General features: G+C 34.0%; 1 protein-coding gene across 3 annotated transcripts in view; it reads left to right on the top strand.

The window, feature by feature from the left end:
* cdi (serine/threonine kinase) overlaps positions 1-16,106 on the top strand; it is a 276,437-nt gene that overhangs the window by 31,571 nt on the left and 228,760 nt on the right. For all 3 annotated transcript variants that reach the window (XM_090415955.1, XM_090415954.1, XM_090415953.1), the window contains exon 2: positions 4,622-4,948. In XM_090415955.1, the coding sequence (XP_090272081.1) occupies positions 4,688-4,948 (261 nt within the window). In that variant the 5' untranslated portion in view covers positions 4,622-4,687. The remainder of the gene's footprint in view (positions 1-4,621; positions 4,949-16,106) is intronic.

The following is a 16,106-nucleotide window of genomic DNA, read 5'->3' as shown; positions in this document are numbered from 1 at the left end:
GATATATGTAAAGAAATATAAGATAAATAAATTAACCCCCTCCCCCATTTACAATGGTGCAGTTCTGACAGGAGTAAACCCACCCTTTATTACATTACCACTATCTCTTAACATCAATGCACCAAGCATTGCCGATACTGCTAGAATCACATTGCTTACTGCAGTGATAAGTGAAATATAGTATGTAACTTAGGGTTCTTACAGGCAAAAGGACACTGGCTTATGCTTTTGTAACAGGATCTTGATGTTTTGGTGGAAGCTATGGCAATTCCTAGTATAAGTGTATTAATTGTTTTGAATTTTGCAGATCCATCTGGCTTTCAATTCAGTTAAGTTTTGCTTTTATTGGTATTGACTTTTCATTTGAAGAAATATGGATTGTCAGTGGTGTCTTTCTCCAGGAAGCATATCCAAGATAATATGAAATTAACTCCATCCAAGATGCTTGGTATTTTTATTATTATTTTGCATAATGCTATGGGAAGGCCCATAATGATTTGCATTATGGGCCCATAGCATCATAGGAAGAGCCATAATGCATGGCATTATTTCAAACCTTTATTTAGGTTTCATCAGTAGGAGCCAAACCCAGAAGAGATACCAAGGTTGATAATCTCTCTCACTCACTCACACACAAGAGACCTCAATAGAAAGTCAGAACCAGTCTAGGCAGTGGCTCTTCTCATAATGCATAGCATTATACACATCTAAAAGCATGTGCTTGACATTATGGGGAAACTAAGGCAATTGATGTGAAGTCATTAGCCTCTATATACAAGTGGCCCAGTTGTGAAGATACTTTACACACAATCTTCATTTGCTTACATTTGGATAAAGGATTAAACCGAGAATATAATATCCTGGCATCTTTAATTTATAGTCTAATAGTGAAAAAGCTTCCAACATCTATCTCTGATCCAGAGTATTTTAATAAGGTGATACACTTTTCACTACATGTATATGGAAAATTATGACTTCTGCATTACTCATTTTAGAGTGATCTTCAGGATCACTCAGAGTTTTTGGAGAGGTATTTCCTCACTTTAACATACCTCAAAGGTTGAAACTGGTCTTGGTAGTAGCCCTTCCCATAATGCATAGTATTATACATATCCAAAAGGGCATGTGTTTTTGCATTATGGGATACTAAGGCAATTAATGTGAAGTTGTTAACCTCTATATACAAGTAGCCCAGTCATGAATATACTTCACATGCAAACTTCGTTTGCTTACACTTGGATAAAGGATTAAACCAAGAATATAATTTCCTGGTGTCTTTAATTGATAAGTAATGTATGTGTATAAAGATTGGTGTGAGCCTTCTCCATGGAAATCCCTCTATAATAATAACTACATAGATACAAATAAATAAAATATATAAAAAAAAAACCTGTGTGAGCATTGCAGGTACATATTACAGGGAATCTGGTACACATATTCAGTTGAGCCAGCTGAAGTTTTGTAGAAGGCAGGATCGAGGAAATCTTGTTTATTGGCTTAAGTATTGTCTGGAATTCAAACTTTTTTATTTATTATTATTATTTTTTTAATTCCCTATAATTTAAAAAAATAAAAAAACTTTTGAGAGGCATTCAGAAATGCATTTTTTATGTAAGGAATGGAAACTCTCTTGGTGTCAAATGGAGACTATTAGTAAGAGAATAATTGTCCAAGATGCGTTGTAATTTGAATGGAAAAAAATCCATTTAGAATGATATACCCTAAGGGCAAGAGCCTTGACAATTCTGGCTTTGTGAATGGTGGTGAATACAGTCCTGATGATTTTATCTTCTGCTGAATGTTAGTTTTTATAAATGGGAAAAGCTGAGAGAGAGAGAGGCTTCTTTTTCTTTCTCTACCAATGAATCCAAGAAATTAAAGACTCCATTATTTCTTAACCTTTTTCTAGGGAAAAGATTATCTGTTGATTTTGCCTGACTAATTCTCTATTTGTGTATGGCCAAATAGCAAACACATTATCAATGTAATGAAACCAAATGGAAGCACAAGGAGTGATAGTGGTGAAGAGTTGTTCTAAGTGTTTCTTGAAATAATTTGATAAAAGTGGTGACAAGGTAGAGCTCATGGCACCATGAGCTCTACCTTGCTTGTATAGGATTACCATGCTTGTATAGGATTACCTTGCCAGGAATAGTATCCAAAGTGTATACTATTCCAGCAAAGTCAATTTAAGGATGTCACCTGAAAAGTCCTTGGAGAGCAGTTTTTATTTATTTTGCATGATGATGTGGCCGTAAGTCCCTTTTACGGGGAGATACGCCACCATCTTAGTTCCCCCCCCCCCCATTTTTATCCGAGCTTGGACAGGCATAGCTGACGAATCAGACCTATGGCTGGAGGGAACATTAAGTATTCCTGACTGTAATGTGTGTGTGTGTGCACAGGGCCAGTTTGCCTGTTCTTGGGGTACAAAAAAAACCCTGAGTTTCCAGGTGAAAAAACCCCTACCTCTGTATGAGAACGGCTAACTCACCTTTTATCGAAAGAGACCAGATAAAGGTTCCTTGCATCACTGACTGGAATCGAACTGAGGTCTTTCCAACCAAAGGGCTTTGTCTATACTGACTGAGCTATGGAGGCTCAGAGAGCAATTGAATAGTTATATCTAATGGGACATTGGTATAGTGAGAAACAATGTCAAAGTACACCATGATATCAGAGCAGTGAACGTGGAGATCTTTCACTTTAGAAATGAAATCTGGAGTATTCTTTACGCAGGAAGGTGATTCCCATTCTGCTGAAAAGTAGGTTAGATAAAAAGTTTTAAAGTTTATATGTAGAACAACTGATACAATCAACCACCACTGGCTGCAAGGAATGCCTATTTTATGTATTTGGCAGTCCAGTATAGTCTTAGGTGTTCTAGAATGAAAAATCTAACATTTTTATTGTCAGCTCCTTCAGTAAATTTAATTTGTTTACTTGTGATTTGATGGGATCTCTAGGTTTGATCTCAGAGAAGAATGCCAATTATATTCAGCTAAATCGATGAGTGCAATTTCACCTTGTCCATGCTGACGCAGTGTCAGCCTATTCAAATAACATTGAAGAATTTAGCTTCCCCAGTTTTGCATCATTGTATCAGCAAACAACTGATATTCTGGTTCAAGTCATTCACCATATCATTAATGTACAGATTAATTAATAATAGCTCTGACATATCACTGATCACTAACTTCTCTTGGATTATATTCTGCAATATACTGCTCTTTCATGTCTGTCCATCAACCATATTTTTAGCTTCATATTCATTCCTGTTTATTCCAGTTTATATAATAGTTCCATGTGGTATTCTGTCATGTGCCGTTGATAAGCTGAAAAATATCATTGTGTAACATTTCCTTCATTCAAATTGATTGTCACATTACTGTAAAATAAAGTAAATTTCTAAAGCATGAAGCACCCTTCACATTGATATGCTGCCTTTTGCATATGGTATCATTAGCCCCTTGTATATTCATTCCTGAATTCTATCATTAACCAACTTTTACAGTACTTTTAAGCACCATTCCTGGGATATGATTCGTAGGAGTCAGATCATTTGATTCCAGTGACATCCATTTCAGAAGAATTGTAAACTTATAAGTTTTGACCTGATTTGATAGTAAGTAGTATTACCCCCCTCTTCTCTTTCTCATATGTGTGTGTGTGTGTGTGTGTACATATATTCATGTATGGATTTCTTTGTTATTGCAGTTTAATTCTGTTGGTAATTTTTTTTTTTTTTAGTCGTTGTTTTAATAGAAAAATTAGAACTTTAAAACATGGATCTTTCCTCTTTTTTTGAATGAATATTTAGTAACATTTTCCAGCATGCAAGCTTAATTTAATTACAATAAATAAAAAAAAAATGTGAGTGTATCAAGAACAATTTTGTGCGAGTCACTTTGAATTCATTCTCCCTCTCTGCCATGTGAAATAAAATCGCTCCAGTGTAGTTATTATAATCAGATTTTAAGCCTTTACTCTTATGGGTGGGCTATGGCTTTTTTATGTTTATTTATTTTTTAATTTTTTTTCAGTGATCCAGAAATCCTGCTTTAAAGACCAAACATTTGAACTTTTTGTTGAAGTCACTGAGGCTTCCATTAAGTAGGGGTGTAGTCTTCCACCAGGTGATGAACTTTGTCCTTCTCACATAGGCGTTTTTTATCTTTGTGACAAACATACGTGCCCATGATGGGATTCGAACCCATGACATGTTGGTTGGAGAGTGGATAATACACTATATTTGGCATGCTGTTTCCTCTTCCAAATAAATGTTTATTATAGAAACAAACTTGAGTTTATTTACATTACAGTGTACTACTTTTGACATGCATGTAGATCTAGATTTATCAACACTGTTCTAGTGGAAAGGGATTAACCACCTTACCGGCCATTATGGATCAAATACGTATCCATCGTATATTTCAATGTAATATCAATGGTATTACAATTTTAATATGCATTTCGCATCCGTGATAACCTTGACGTCTATAGACGTCTTGGCTGGTAGCATGGTTAATTGTTGCTGCACTTCTTTAGTTGGTTATATAGGAAATAGAATAATATAAAAAGTGTAATTTTAAAATATCCTTTTTCTTATTTTTATTCACAGGTGAGAAAAAGATTCTCATGGACCGTATATTGGTAAAGTGTTCCACTTAATATTCTAGGACAGAATATGTCATTTGATGGTGAACAGCAAAGGTTTACATGCCTTAAGGAGCAGTGTCCAAATAAAACAAATGGTCAGAGCGAAGGATTATATGGTGAAAATTCAGATAATCTTGCATCTGCCACAAAGGTATTCAGATGTCCAGGTGTCTGTAGAGCACCTGTTCAGTCATGCCAAGCATTGCGTCATGCTGTGTCTGCTCTTCATCGTCTGGATGATTTTTGTTGTGAACAGATTGGATCAGGCTTCTTTTCAAATGTGTATAAGGTAAGAAATATTCATGATGGTTTTGCTTAATGGTTAAAGCATGTTAAAATTGCATTAATTCAGTCATGACAGGGGATCAGAATAGAGGCTGATTCAGGTCTTAATGTTTATGATGATACACTCAGTAGTTTCAATTGCTTTAACAGAGCACACAGTTGCTTGAGAAGTAAATATTTTTCTTTTTAAAATATGAGCAGAAATTTCATACCTGTTGTGACTATACCATTACTTCCTTTTGATTGTTTCTCGTATTGTATTTATGTTTATGTAAATAATATTTTGTGGTAAGTGAAATGATTTTTTACATATTCATTAAATTTTCAAAATTGTATTTTCTTCGTACTGTAATTGACTGAGCAGATTATACTTAACTTATTTTGTAAGGTCTAGACACCTTGCCTATTTCTTTAGCTTAGATATTTATTAACTTTAGATTGCTGCTTTTCTTTTTTCTTTTTTTTTAAGGGTATCAAAATAAATTTAGCAATTCAATAATCTAATTATTATCAAAATTGTATGAGTTATATATGATTAAAGTCATAGAAATAGTTTTTTTTTTTAAACACATTATTATTAATTACATTATTTTATATATTTGCTGGAGGCAGTATTAATATTATAACCAGATTAGTACTTTTAGAATCCCCATAGCCAGTAGCAACACTCTGGTTAGACGGATGCAAGTTTTTGAATTTTATGTAGAATGCAAGGAACATTGGCTTTATCTCAATATGAACTCTGTTCTGATGGAGGTGAGGTTATTCTTCCCAGAAACTGTCCCCTTTTCCTACCTGCAGAGCAGACAAAACAAATAGCAAACACATCACAAGAATATATACAGGGTGTTCGGGATAAATTTGACAGTTTCGTAAGGAAAAAGAAAATCTTCTTTGTATCTATTAAATTTAATGAATTGACAAAAAAACATTACAGGCAGAGTTAATTACAATACTATCAACAAGATTTACTCAAAATAACCACCATTAGCATCGATCACAGCTTCAATTCTGCTTCGGAACCTCGAACAAGCTGATGCTACAGTCTCCCTGGGAAGGGCCGCAAAAACTGTTTTAATTTTATCCATTAACTGGGCTTTTGTATTACTGGAAGTGCGATTGGTGTCTTTTTCAACTGCGCCCCATACAAAATAATCCATGGGGTTAAGGTCTGGGGAGTTTGGAGGCCAAACATTTGGACTGGTGAAGTCGTAGAAATTTTCAGACAACCATTTTTGACTTTTCCCAGAGGTGTGGCAAGGGGCCGAATCCTGCTGCCATACATACGGCCTACCATTGGCTACCCTTGTTATCCAGGGCTTGACTACAGTTAGCAACTCCACGAACAAAGCCCGAATTCCAATGCCAGGGTTCTTCAACACCTGTTCCTGCAGATTTGCGAGGAATTCTGCTGTACGAACGCAATCAGATCGTCTGCTAGGGATCTTTCTTCTTGCTACATCCTCGTAGTCACCATTGCAAGTCTCTAGTTCATGCCTGATTGTTTTTACTGTATTCAGGGAGCATTGGGCAGCAGTCGTAATATCCTTATTTTGATGGCGGGCACGAATCATCATGATACAAGTTATTCTCTTCCATGATTCAGGTGGGTTCCAGCTATCCATCCTTTCTGACATCTTGTATATGAATGAAGAAGGATCCAAACTTTTAAATGAAGAGAAGTGTGTGTTAATACATGTAACTTACGGAAAAATATAATTAATTATAAATATGTCAAATTTATCCCGAACACCCTGTAATGTGGTAAGGGAAAGATGAATAAAAATACTCCATTAACATAATGATTTTCTGGAATCCTTACACCAACTAGTAAATAGGAACAGATAATGTATACAGTATTTCATTAAATACTATACTCAGAGCAGATAAAACAGGTAGCAAACACATCACATATAGAATCAATATCATTATCTGGAAGGGTTATAATTTAAGTTAAATTAATTGAACTAATAGTTAAAGTAATTGTTGGCTGATTAGATACTTGTTCTCCAACTGACAAGTTATGGGTTCAGATCCCACCATGGGCATTGACTGTCTGTAAAAGCCTGCTGTGGACAATCTTATATAGTCCTTGAGTTTAATATTTCAAAAATTAAATACTCTTCTGGATTGCAATCCTTATATCCTATAACTTAATAACAACGATGCCCTTTGCTTGGAAATATCAGGGTTCAGATCTTCCCTAGGAAGTGAAGAATGTCCTTTTCAACTGAATAGGAGTTATTTGGTCTCGTATGAAGGTGGAATGGTTTTTATTCTTGAAACTTGAGTTTTTTTTTAAGACAAGACAAATCAACCAGAGAATATGTACAATTGGCAGGCATCACAGATTATGCTGAGGGTATTAACCATCTTATTGTATCTATCATCGCATTAATTCAGTTTCTAACAAGCCAAGTTGCTCGGCCATAATAGGCCATTGAACCTAATATGTGGGAAAGATGAAGAAAAGAGTTCCATTTACCATAATGATTTCCTCGAATCATTGCACTAACTAGTAATAGGAATAGATAATATATACAATAATATGTATGCAATATTTAATTTGGTACTGTTCTCATTCAGAATTGGTAAAATTATGATTAAACATATACAATAAGATCAGTTAACATAAGGACTGCAATAACTGATCTATGTATATGCTTAATCATAATTTTGCTAATTCTGAATAAGTATAGTACTGAATAAAATAATTAACAGAATTTAATTAGCATCTTGGTGACATAGTTTGTGTAGATAAAATTGCAGAAGGAAGTCTAGCATTTTAGATTCTCTGAAAGCAGCATTTTTGTTTTTAAATGTTGTCATATTTTTCTTTGCTGAAAGTCATTCTCTTTAATAGATTGCTGTTTTTGTTATTATTTGTATTTTTAGTTTACTTAATAGCATGCTCAGAAAAAGTTAAATGCTCATGAATTCAAAAGTTTGTTTTTTTGTGGGACTTAAAAGATGCCTTATAGGTTTTTGAATGACTTGTATTGATGAAGGGTTGTGTGAGTTTTCAAAATGTGTACAAATTGGATATTTATCAAAGAAATAAAGGATGAATATGACACATAAGCAGAGTAAAAGTCTAGCAGTTATGAGCACAAAAGCAGGAGGAGGAGAGTTAATGTAAGAAAGTTAAAGTAAGCAAAATTTGCATGCGAAGTACCTTCATGGCTTGATTAATCATATATAGAGGCTGTTGTTGACTTCACATCAGTTGCCTTAGTATTTCATAATGCAAATCATCATCATTATCTCATTCTCTTAGTAACAGATTGAGTCCACTAAGAAGAAAGGTTCTCCACTTTTCGCGATCTTTGGCCATCTCAGTCATGACTCTATAGCTGGGCAGATGAGAATGTTCTTTCAGCAACTTTATCCAAGTACTTTTGGTCTGCCTCTAGGTCTTCTACCTCCTATACATCCATTCAGAGCTAAATATGGCAATCTATGAGGGGCCATTCTCTGCATGTATCCAAACCATCTTAGCTGATTCTTTAATGATTGTATCTATTATATCATCTGGGAAGTGTAAATCTATTCTGACTTGATCATTGGTCCAGTGGGTGTTATTGATTTTTCTGAGGCATTTCATTTCAAATGCTTGAAGTTTCTTGATTGATTGTTGAGTTAATCTCCAGGTTTCTGAAGCATAGATAGCTGTGGGGACGATAATTGTTTTATATAATTTTAGTTTTTAGACTTGTTGGGATTTTTTTATTTTTCCATATTTTATCTAGTTTATTCATGCTGGTCCAACCAAGGTTTAGTCTGTGTTTTACTGTTTCCATGTTGTTGAGGTTACTAGAAATGAGACTGCCAAGATAGACATATTTATTAACTTGTTCCAACAGATGATTTTTGAGATTTATAAAAATATTTTCTTCTTCTCTATCTTCATTATTTTTGTTTTATGAAGATTTATTTTCATACCATAGGTTTTATAGGAGTCATTTAAAATATTAATAGTTTTTTTCTAACTGTGATTTAGAGTCTGCTAGGTAATGATATCATCAGCATATTTGATGTGATTAATGTTGGTGCCATTGATTTTTAGACCTGGTTCATCGGCTATGGTTTTACAGACTTCTAGGAAGATGATAAAGAGTTGAGGTGAAAGAGAGCAACCCTGCATTACATCTTTCTCAACTCTGAAATCCTTGGTTTTAATGTTGTTTGTTTTAACACAAGCTTTAGTATTCCATAATAATTTGTAATAAATGTTAAAATATCAGAATCCATTCTTACACTTTTTAAAATGATTATCAATTTATTTCTATTAACTGAATCAAAGGCTTGCTTGAAATCTATAAAACAATAGTATATGGGCAGGTTGTATTCCCAATATTTTTCTGCTATTAAAACTAAGAACTTTTATTGTGAAAAGACCATAAGATTTAATGATTAAAAATACAAAAAGCCAACAAGTTTTGAACTTGTTGGCATAGAACTGTTTTGGAAAAGCAGTTCTATGCCTTACATCAAGAATGACTACAGACACAACTTTCAAAGAAGCAGCAGTTGTGTTACGCACAGGCAATAATTTATATAGAAATCAAGGTGCTATTCTTAAAGACATATGGAAATATCTCATCGATTCTCTCAGCTTTACAGAACTACAATATGTGAAAAACGACACAACACATGGTCATGTACCGGATTCTAACTGAAGCATTCGAACGCATGCATGCCATCAAACATGAATTATCAAATGTAACGGCCTAGCAGTTACTAAAGTGTATGTTTTCATGTAACTTGATGCATTTGTTTTCACACCAGTACAGCCTTGAAAATGCTAGACAGTGGCTAGTGAAACTTGTTGGCTCTTTGTATTTTTAATTTTTCTGCTATATTATTAATGGTGAAGGTGTGGTCTATAGTGGATCTGTGTGGCCTGAATCCTGCTTAATTTTCTTCTATGATTTTTTCTGTAAGCACCTGTGTTCCGTTTTGAATAATTCAGATAAATAGTTTATAAGTATGACTTAAGAGTGTTATGGATTCTTTTGTCTCCTTTTTTATGAATTGGTATAATAACTCCTGTTTTCCAGTCAGTTGGAATTACTCCAGTATAAAGAATTTGGTTAAATAATTTCATTAAGAAGTTAATGGCTTCCTTGTCACTATATTTCCATAGTTCTATAGATATTTCATCTTTGCCCATAGCTTTCAAGAGTTTCATTTGATTCATTGCATATAACAAAAGAGATGATATACTTTCCTCCTCATGTTCTTTCTGAAATAATGTTTGATAGTAGTCCATCCAGATTATTTTAATATTTTGTATTGATCCAGTTTCTAGATTGTTTTTATCTTTCATTGTTAGTGGTTTATCTTTATATATCTTAGTTAATTCTTTTATAATTTTATATACAATTTTATTATAATTTCTTTTATTAGCTTCTTCACACAGTTTTGCTTTTTCCTCCAACCAGTCATTTCTGGCAGATATGCACATTTTATCAATTTTGATTTTAAGGTTCTTGTAATATTGTTTATTTTCTTCTGTATTTTTCATATTTAATATATGCTTTGCTACTCTTTTTTCTTCTAAAGTATTTAAAATTTCAGGGGTTATCCATTCATGATTTGGTCTTGCTGAGGAGAAGTACTGCACGAAAAAAATAAATACTACACGAAACATACTTGCCAAGTATGTTTCGTGCAGTATTTATAATAATTTTCTTTACTTTGATTCCATGTATTTTCTATATTATCATAGGTTAATTGTCTAATCTCATTTCCTATTAGTGTTTGATAGTTGTCTTGCATAAATTTCTCTTTCAGTTTTGACATGTCCATTTTGTTAATAAAAGCTCGTGACTTGCGGTACTTAAATTTTAGTTTTATTTTTGTCATAAGCAGTTCATGGTCAGTGTCAATCTGCAGTTTTTAAAGTTCTAACATTTTGAACTGATGATTTCCAGTTACATTTCTTTACAGTTCTTTGTTGTACCATCTGGTGAGGTCCATGTGTATTTGTGGGAAGGTCTATGGAAAAAAAGAGTATTGCAGATAAATAGATTATTTGCTTTGCAAAATTCTAGTATTCTTTCTCCTCTTTCATTTCCATTGTCAACTCCAAACCTGCCCTTCACATCCTCCATGCCTGGGGTGAACTGCCCAATCTTGGCATTAAAGTCTCCCATCATGATTAATATATCTTTCTTATTAATCTTATCTATTAAATCTTGTAACTTATCATAAAAAAGTGTCGATTTCTTCATCTTCATGTGACTGGTCAGGTAAATTTCAATAATTGTAAAGTGCACATTTTTCTCTTTACCTTTTAGTCTAATAGCAATTATTCTTGGGCCGTGGGATTCTGTGGCCATGACTGCATTTTGTAGACTGTTATTCACTAAGATGGCAACTCCTCTATGTATATTGTTCTCTCTGCCCGAATAGAATAGTTTTCCTGAATTCAGATTTATAACTCCTTCTCCTGTCCAGTGGGTTTCAACCAGGCCCACAATGTCCCATTTAATCGTAGCAAGTTCTTTTTCCATCAGATTTGTTTTCCCAGGTTTTAGCAGTGTCCTTATATTTAAAGTTAGGAGATGAGAAGCTCTATTGGCTGACTACATAACGTACTTCTCGACTGCTCCCTGTGATCTAGGAACAGTTGCGTTGGCTTCCTCAGACATGGTAACGTTCTCTTGACACAGTGGAGATTTCTGATTCATAGGATTTAATGGCATAATAATGCATCTGGATTGCCATTCCTCTGCTGCATCCTTTGGTCCATGGCCCCTTGCTCTTTATTCAGAGCAACCTGTTGGGGTTTCCCTCATCCGCCACCCAAGGGATGCGTCTGGTAGGAGTCTGGTCTCCTCCAGGTGTGTGTGTATATATACATATCAGATATGCAAATGAAAAAAAGTTATTCTGAATGCATGGCTTAAGGGAACACACCAACCAGCTTGGTCATCAAATTAACTAAACTATTGAAGGGTTTCTGTTTCAGCAACAATAGTGTCACATTTATAGATAACTGCAGTATTCCTTCCTTAAAGATGTGTATATTGCTGTGCATTATGGGGAAGGGTCACTATCCAGACCTGCTTTGTTTTATTGAGGTCTCAGGCTTGTAGTCATGAAGGTACTTATGTGTAAACATTGTTTATATAATTTCTTGGAAAGTATAATTTTCTTTGTAACCAAGGGAAAAATTTTTCTACAACTTTCTCTGATAGAGTACTTTAATAAGGTGATACACCTTTTTGCTACTTCATCAAATTCCTGAGGGGTGTACAGGATATTATGATAATATTACATAAAAAAGGTACATCATTACTAACTTCCTTTCGACAATTCTCCTTCAAATTAATTCGTCATCTTTCAAGACTCCAATGTTATCAGGTTTTATATTTCCGTCTTCTAAAGCAGCGCTTCCCAAACTGTGGGCCGCGACCCCCCTTGGGGGCCATAGGTTTTGTTGAGGGGGGGGGGTGAAATAATGAAAACAAATTTAAAATGTTTTCAGACTAAGTAGATTTTTTTTATTTTAAAAGAAACGGATTTAACTTTTATATTTGTTATTTTTTATATTTTAATGGAAAAATTCACACATTGGTGTTGGTTTACAAACTTTGCTTCCTGCATATTTCGTGCTTAATGAATATTAGTAAATATTGCTTATTCATATATTTCATTTCAAAGCAGTGATTAATTGTATTTACTTCGAATGCTCTCCAGGGAATCTCCAAATCTTCTGTCTCTTTCATCACGCGTTCTTAATCAGGGACTGTTGGTATTGACTTTATATACATACCAAAACTCGTTTTATATTATCACTGTCATCCAAGCTAGTTTTCTGTTGCCAATAAAAGTTTCACATATACTTCACACATGAAAAAAAGCTTAAATAAGTTCATATGGGGAGATAGTAACTCGCTCGAAGTGGTAAACAACACGCCTTCCCTAACAGCCACTATACTGCAGAGGCAATAAAAACAAGTACTTTTATTATGCCAGTGAATAAGGTATGAGGCGTCTGTGTAATATATTTCTCAACAGATAGTGCAATTAGAGACAACTGGGATAAAAACACACTAATTAATGAATCACATGTCCCCTCATACAGAAACTATGCTGTATAGACTGAAACACAACCATATGTTGCTTGGGCAAACACGGTATTTCCCAAGGCAGCAATAAAAGTCAACCGAACGTGTTAAAATTCGTAAAAGTGTTAAAACTAAATAATATATATATATATATATAATGAATGTTATGGCAGTTTCACATATGGAATTTGGTTGGAGAGAGTTAGCATTTCAACTCAGTTGTCAGCTATGCTTTTATCTTTCAGTTGTGCAATCTTTTGTTAATACCGCACCAATCATATGCACGTTTTCATAACCTGTCTTTGCTGTCTGTTTCGCGTTAGGCTTAATTACCGTAAAGGGAGAAAAGTTACAAAAGAGAAAAATGTTCCTGGTCTGGGGATTCCCTTATTCAGGTAATATTCACTAATTTCATGTTATCAGTCTGTGGTGTGCCAGTATCGGTAAGTGGTGATATTATTTGATCTATTCTACGTTAAAAAATTTAACCCTGAGATGGATAAGTGGCTGATAAAAAAAAAAAAAAATAATAATAATAATAAAATAAAATAAAAAAAATCCGTGAACAATCAGAAGAAGCAGAAACGGACTCAAAAAAATGGACAGTATTTCATATTTTACCAGAACAGCCTGCATTGTCTTCAGAACCAAACAGTAAGAGGCAAAAAATGTAATATATGCATTTGATTTTTGCAATATTTGCTGTGTATGTTTTGTATTGAATATAAATACAATAAATATTATAATAATATATCTCTCTATTACTATTTTTTTGGAGGGGGGGGGCGTGAAATATTTTAATTTTTGCAAAGGGGGCCCTGACATCCAGAAGTTTGGGAAGTACTGTTCTAAAGTACTTTTTACTGTATCAATCCCGCTAGATCTTGGTCTTTTTCCTGTTATTCTGGCAAAGAACACTTGTTTTGCTAACCTTTCGCTCTCCCATTTTGTTTAAGTGACCATATCACCTGAGATTAATCCTGCTCACACATTTCTTGGATGCCAACAATCTTAAAATATTTCCTAACATCTCTCATTTTTAATAAGATGCTACCATTGATGCCATCTATTCATTCCCCTAATCTTTCTCAGAACTCATCTGTAGTCTCCAATCTTTGAGCAAGTGTTTTTAATTCTAACCCTGTGTTAGGATCCCTAAGTTAAAATTGATTTGAACTGTCTTATATATAGCTAGTTTAGTGTTTTGATTAGTTTCTCTCTTATTCTGTAGAAATTTATTTATTTATTCAGTTGACTTCCTACCATACCAGCTTTGATGCTTGTGCTGGCTATTTCCATATTTAATTTGCCATTCTCACTAAAAGATTGTGCCAAAATAACTGAAATGTTTTTTTTTTTATTCTATGGATTCTCTGTACAGAATGCAGTTGATGCTTTTAGTGTTTGTATTTCATTGCTGTCTTTTTTTATTGCTGATTTTCACACCAAATTTATCACAGTAGTTATTCAATTTAGTCGAGGAATCCTGTGGAATAGTAATTAGTTTATTTTATTATATTTATTTATTATTATTTAGTTTAGAAGTATAACATCTGCATTAAAGTAGAGAGCCGAGATTAACATCTCCAATTTTGGTATCAGGTTTAATACCACTTTTCCTCATAATGTGATCCATATAGATGATGAATAGCAGTTGAGATAATGTATACCCTTGTCTCAGATCTGATTTAACATCAAACCATCTTCCTGTACCTCTTTCAGTTCTAACTTATAACTCAAGCTACTTGGTATCTTGAGTTATAAGTATATAGACTAAGTATTGTATGAGATAATGTCCCATTTATGCCCTATAACTGTAGCATTTCTTTTGATGCCTTGTCATATGCATTTTCCAGATCTACAAAATTTAAATACAGATCTTTGTTACATTCCTCTGACTTCTCCACTATTTATCTTAAAGATAAAATTTGAACCTGACAACCTTGATTTTCCTGAATCCAGCTTGTTCTTCCTCAAGCTTCCTTTCCAGTATTTTTGGTAGCTGTTTCTCAAGTATACTTACATAAATCTTACCAAGAACACTCAGTAGAGAAATTCCTCTGTAATTCTTGTATTCAGTTTTTATTTCCTTTTTTTTTTTTTTTGGAATGGGTGCAATGAGCACTCTACTCCAATCACCTGGAATTCAATCCTCTCGCACATTAGTTAGACACATTAGTTTTTGTACCACCCTTGTACAATGGAACTATCATATATTACTTCAATTCTTGTAGTATCATTCCTGAGCTGAGACTCAAGTTATACAAACATGTTAAAGGCCTAGCTAATTCTACTGAACATGCCTTTAGCAAATGTGATGATATTCCATCTCTCTCTCTCTCTCTCTCTATGGACAAATTCTTATCCAGGTTATGCAACAACTCTTCTACCTCATTTTCATGCACCTCTAACTCTTCATCCAATGTAGCAGTGGCAATGTGCACCATGTTACATACACTGGTTGATATATCTTAGCAAAGTCAGCACTTATTAATTGAACAATCTCATTAGCTTCTGACACTAGAATACCATCTGTATTCAATGAAGTTATATTTTTGATTGCAGCATAATGCTAAAATTCTTTTGAGTTGCCTTTTGACTTGCATAGCCAGTTTCTTTTCATATTCTGATTTAGCTTTCCGCACAAACTTGTTATTTTCTGGCCTGAGTTTTATAACTCCTCTTACTCTTATGCTCATGATATTCTCTCCACTTCTTCTTGTGGATCTCTTGCTTAATAAGGTTGCACATCCATTTCACTCTCAACCTATTTATTCTTCGAACATTAGGAACACGCATTCAAATACTTCCTCATTTAAACACTCTTTCAAAGATTCCAATGCATTGTTGACATTCTCCCCATTCAGTAACTGAATCTTATTAGTAACAGAATTTCCTTTTATTATTATGCTAATTCCACTCACAGACAAGTTAAAAACTTCTATGTTTAGTACCATTGGTACTAATTTAGGAATCCTATTTTAGAGACCAAACATGATTGTTTTTCAAGTAATGTTAGCCCTTCAGTAAGCAGGGTGGTAAACTTGCATGGGACAACAATCATTTCCTACCTAAAGAGTTACA

Source organism: Typopeltis vanoorti, chromosome 3 (genome assembly GCF_054136105.1).
Source record: "Typopeltis vanoorti isolate ZY-2024b chromosome 3, IOZ_Tvanoo_1.0, whole genome shotgun sequence".
In the NCBI taxonomy this organism is placed as follows: domain Eukaryota; kingdom Metazoa; phylum Arthropoda; class Arachnida; order Uropygi; family Thelyphonidae; genus Typopeltis; species Typopeltis vanoorti.
The sequence above is the reverse complement of the archived record's forward strand: the minus strand, read 5'-3'. Positions and strand labels throughout refer to the sequence as shown.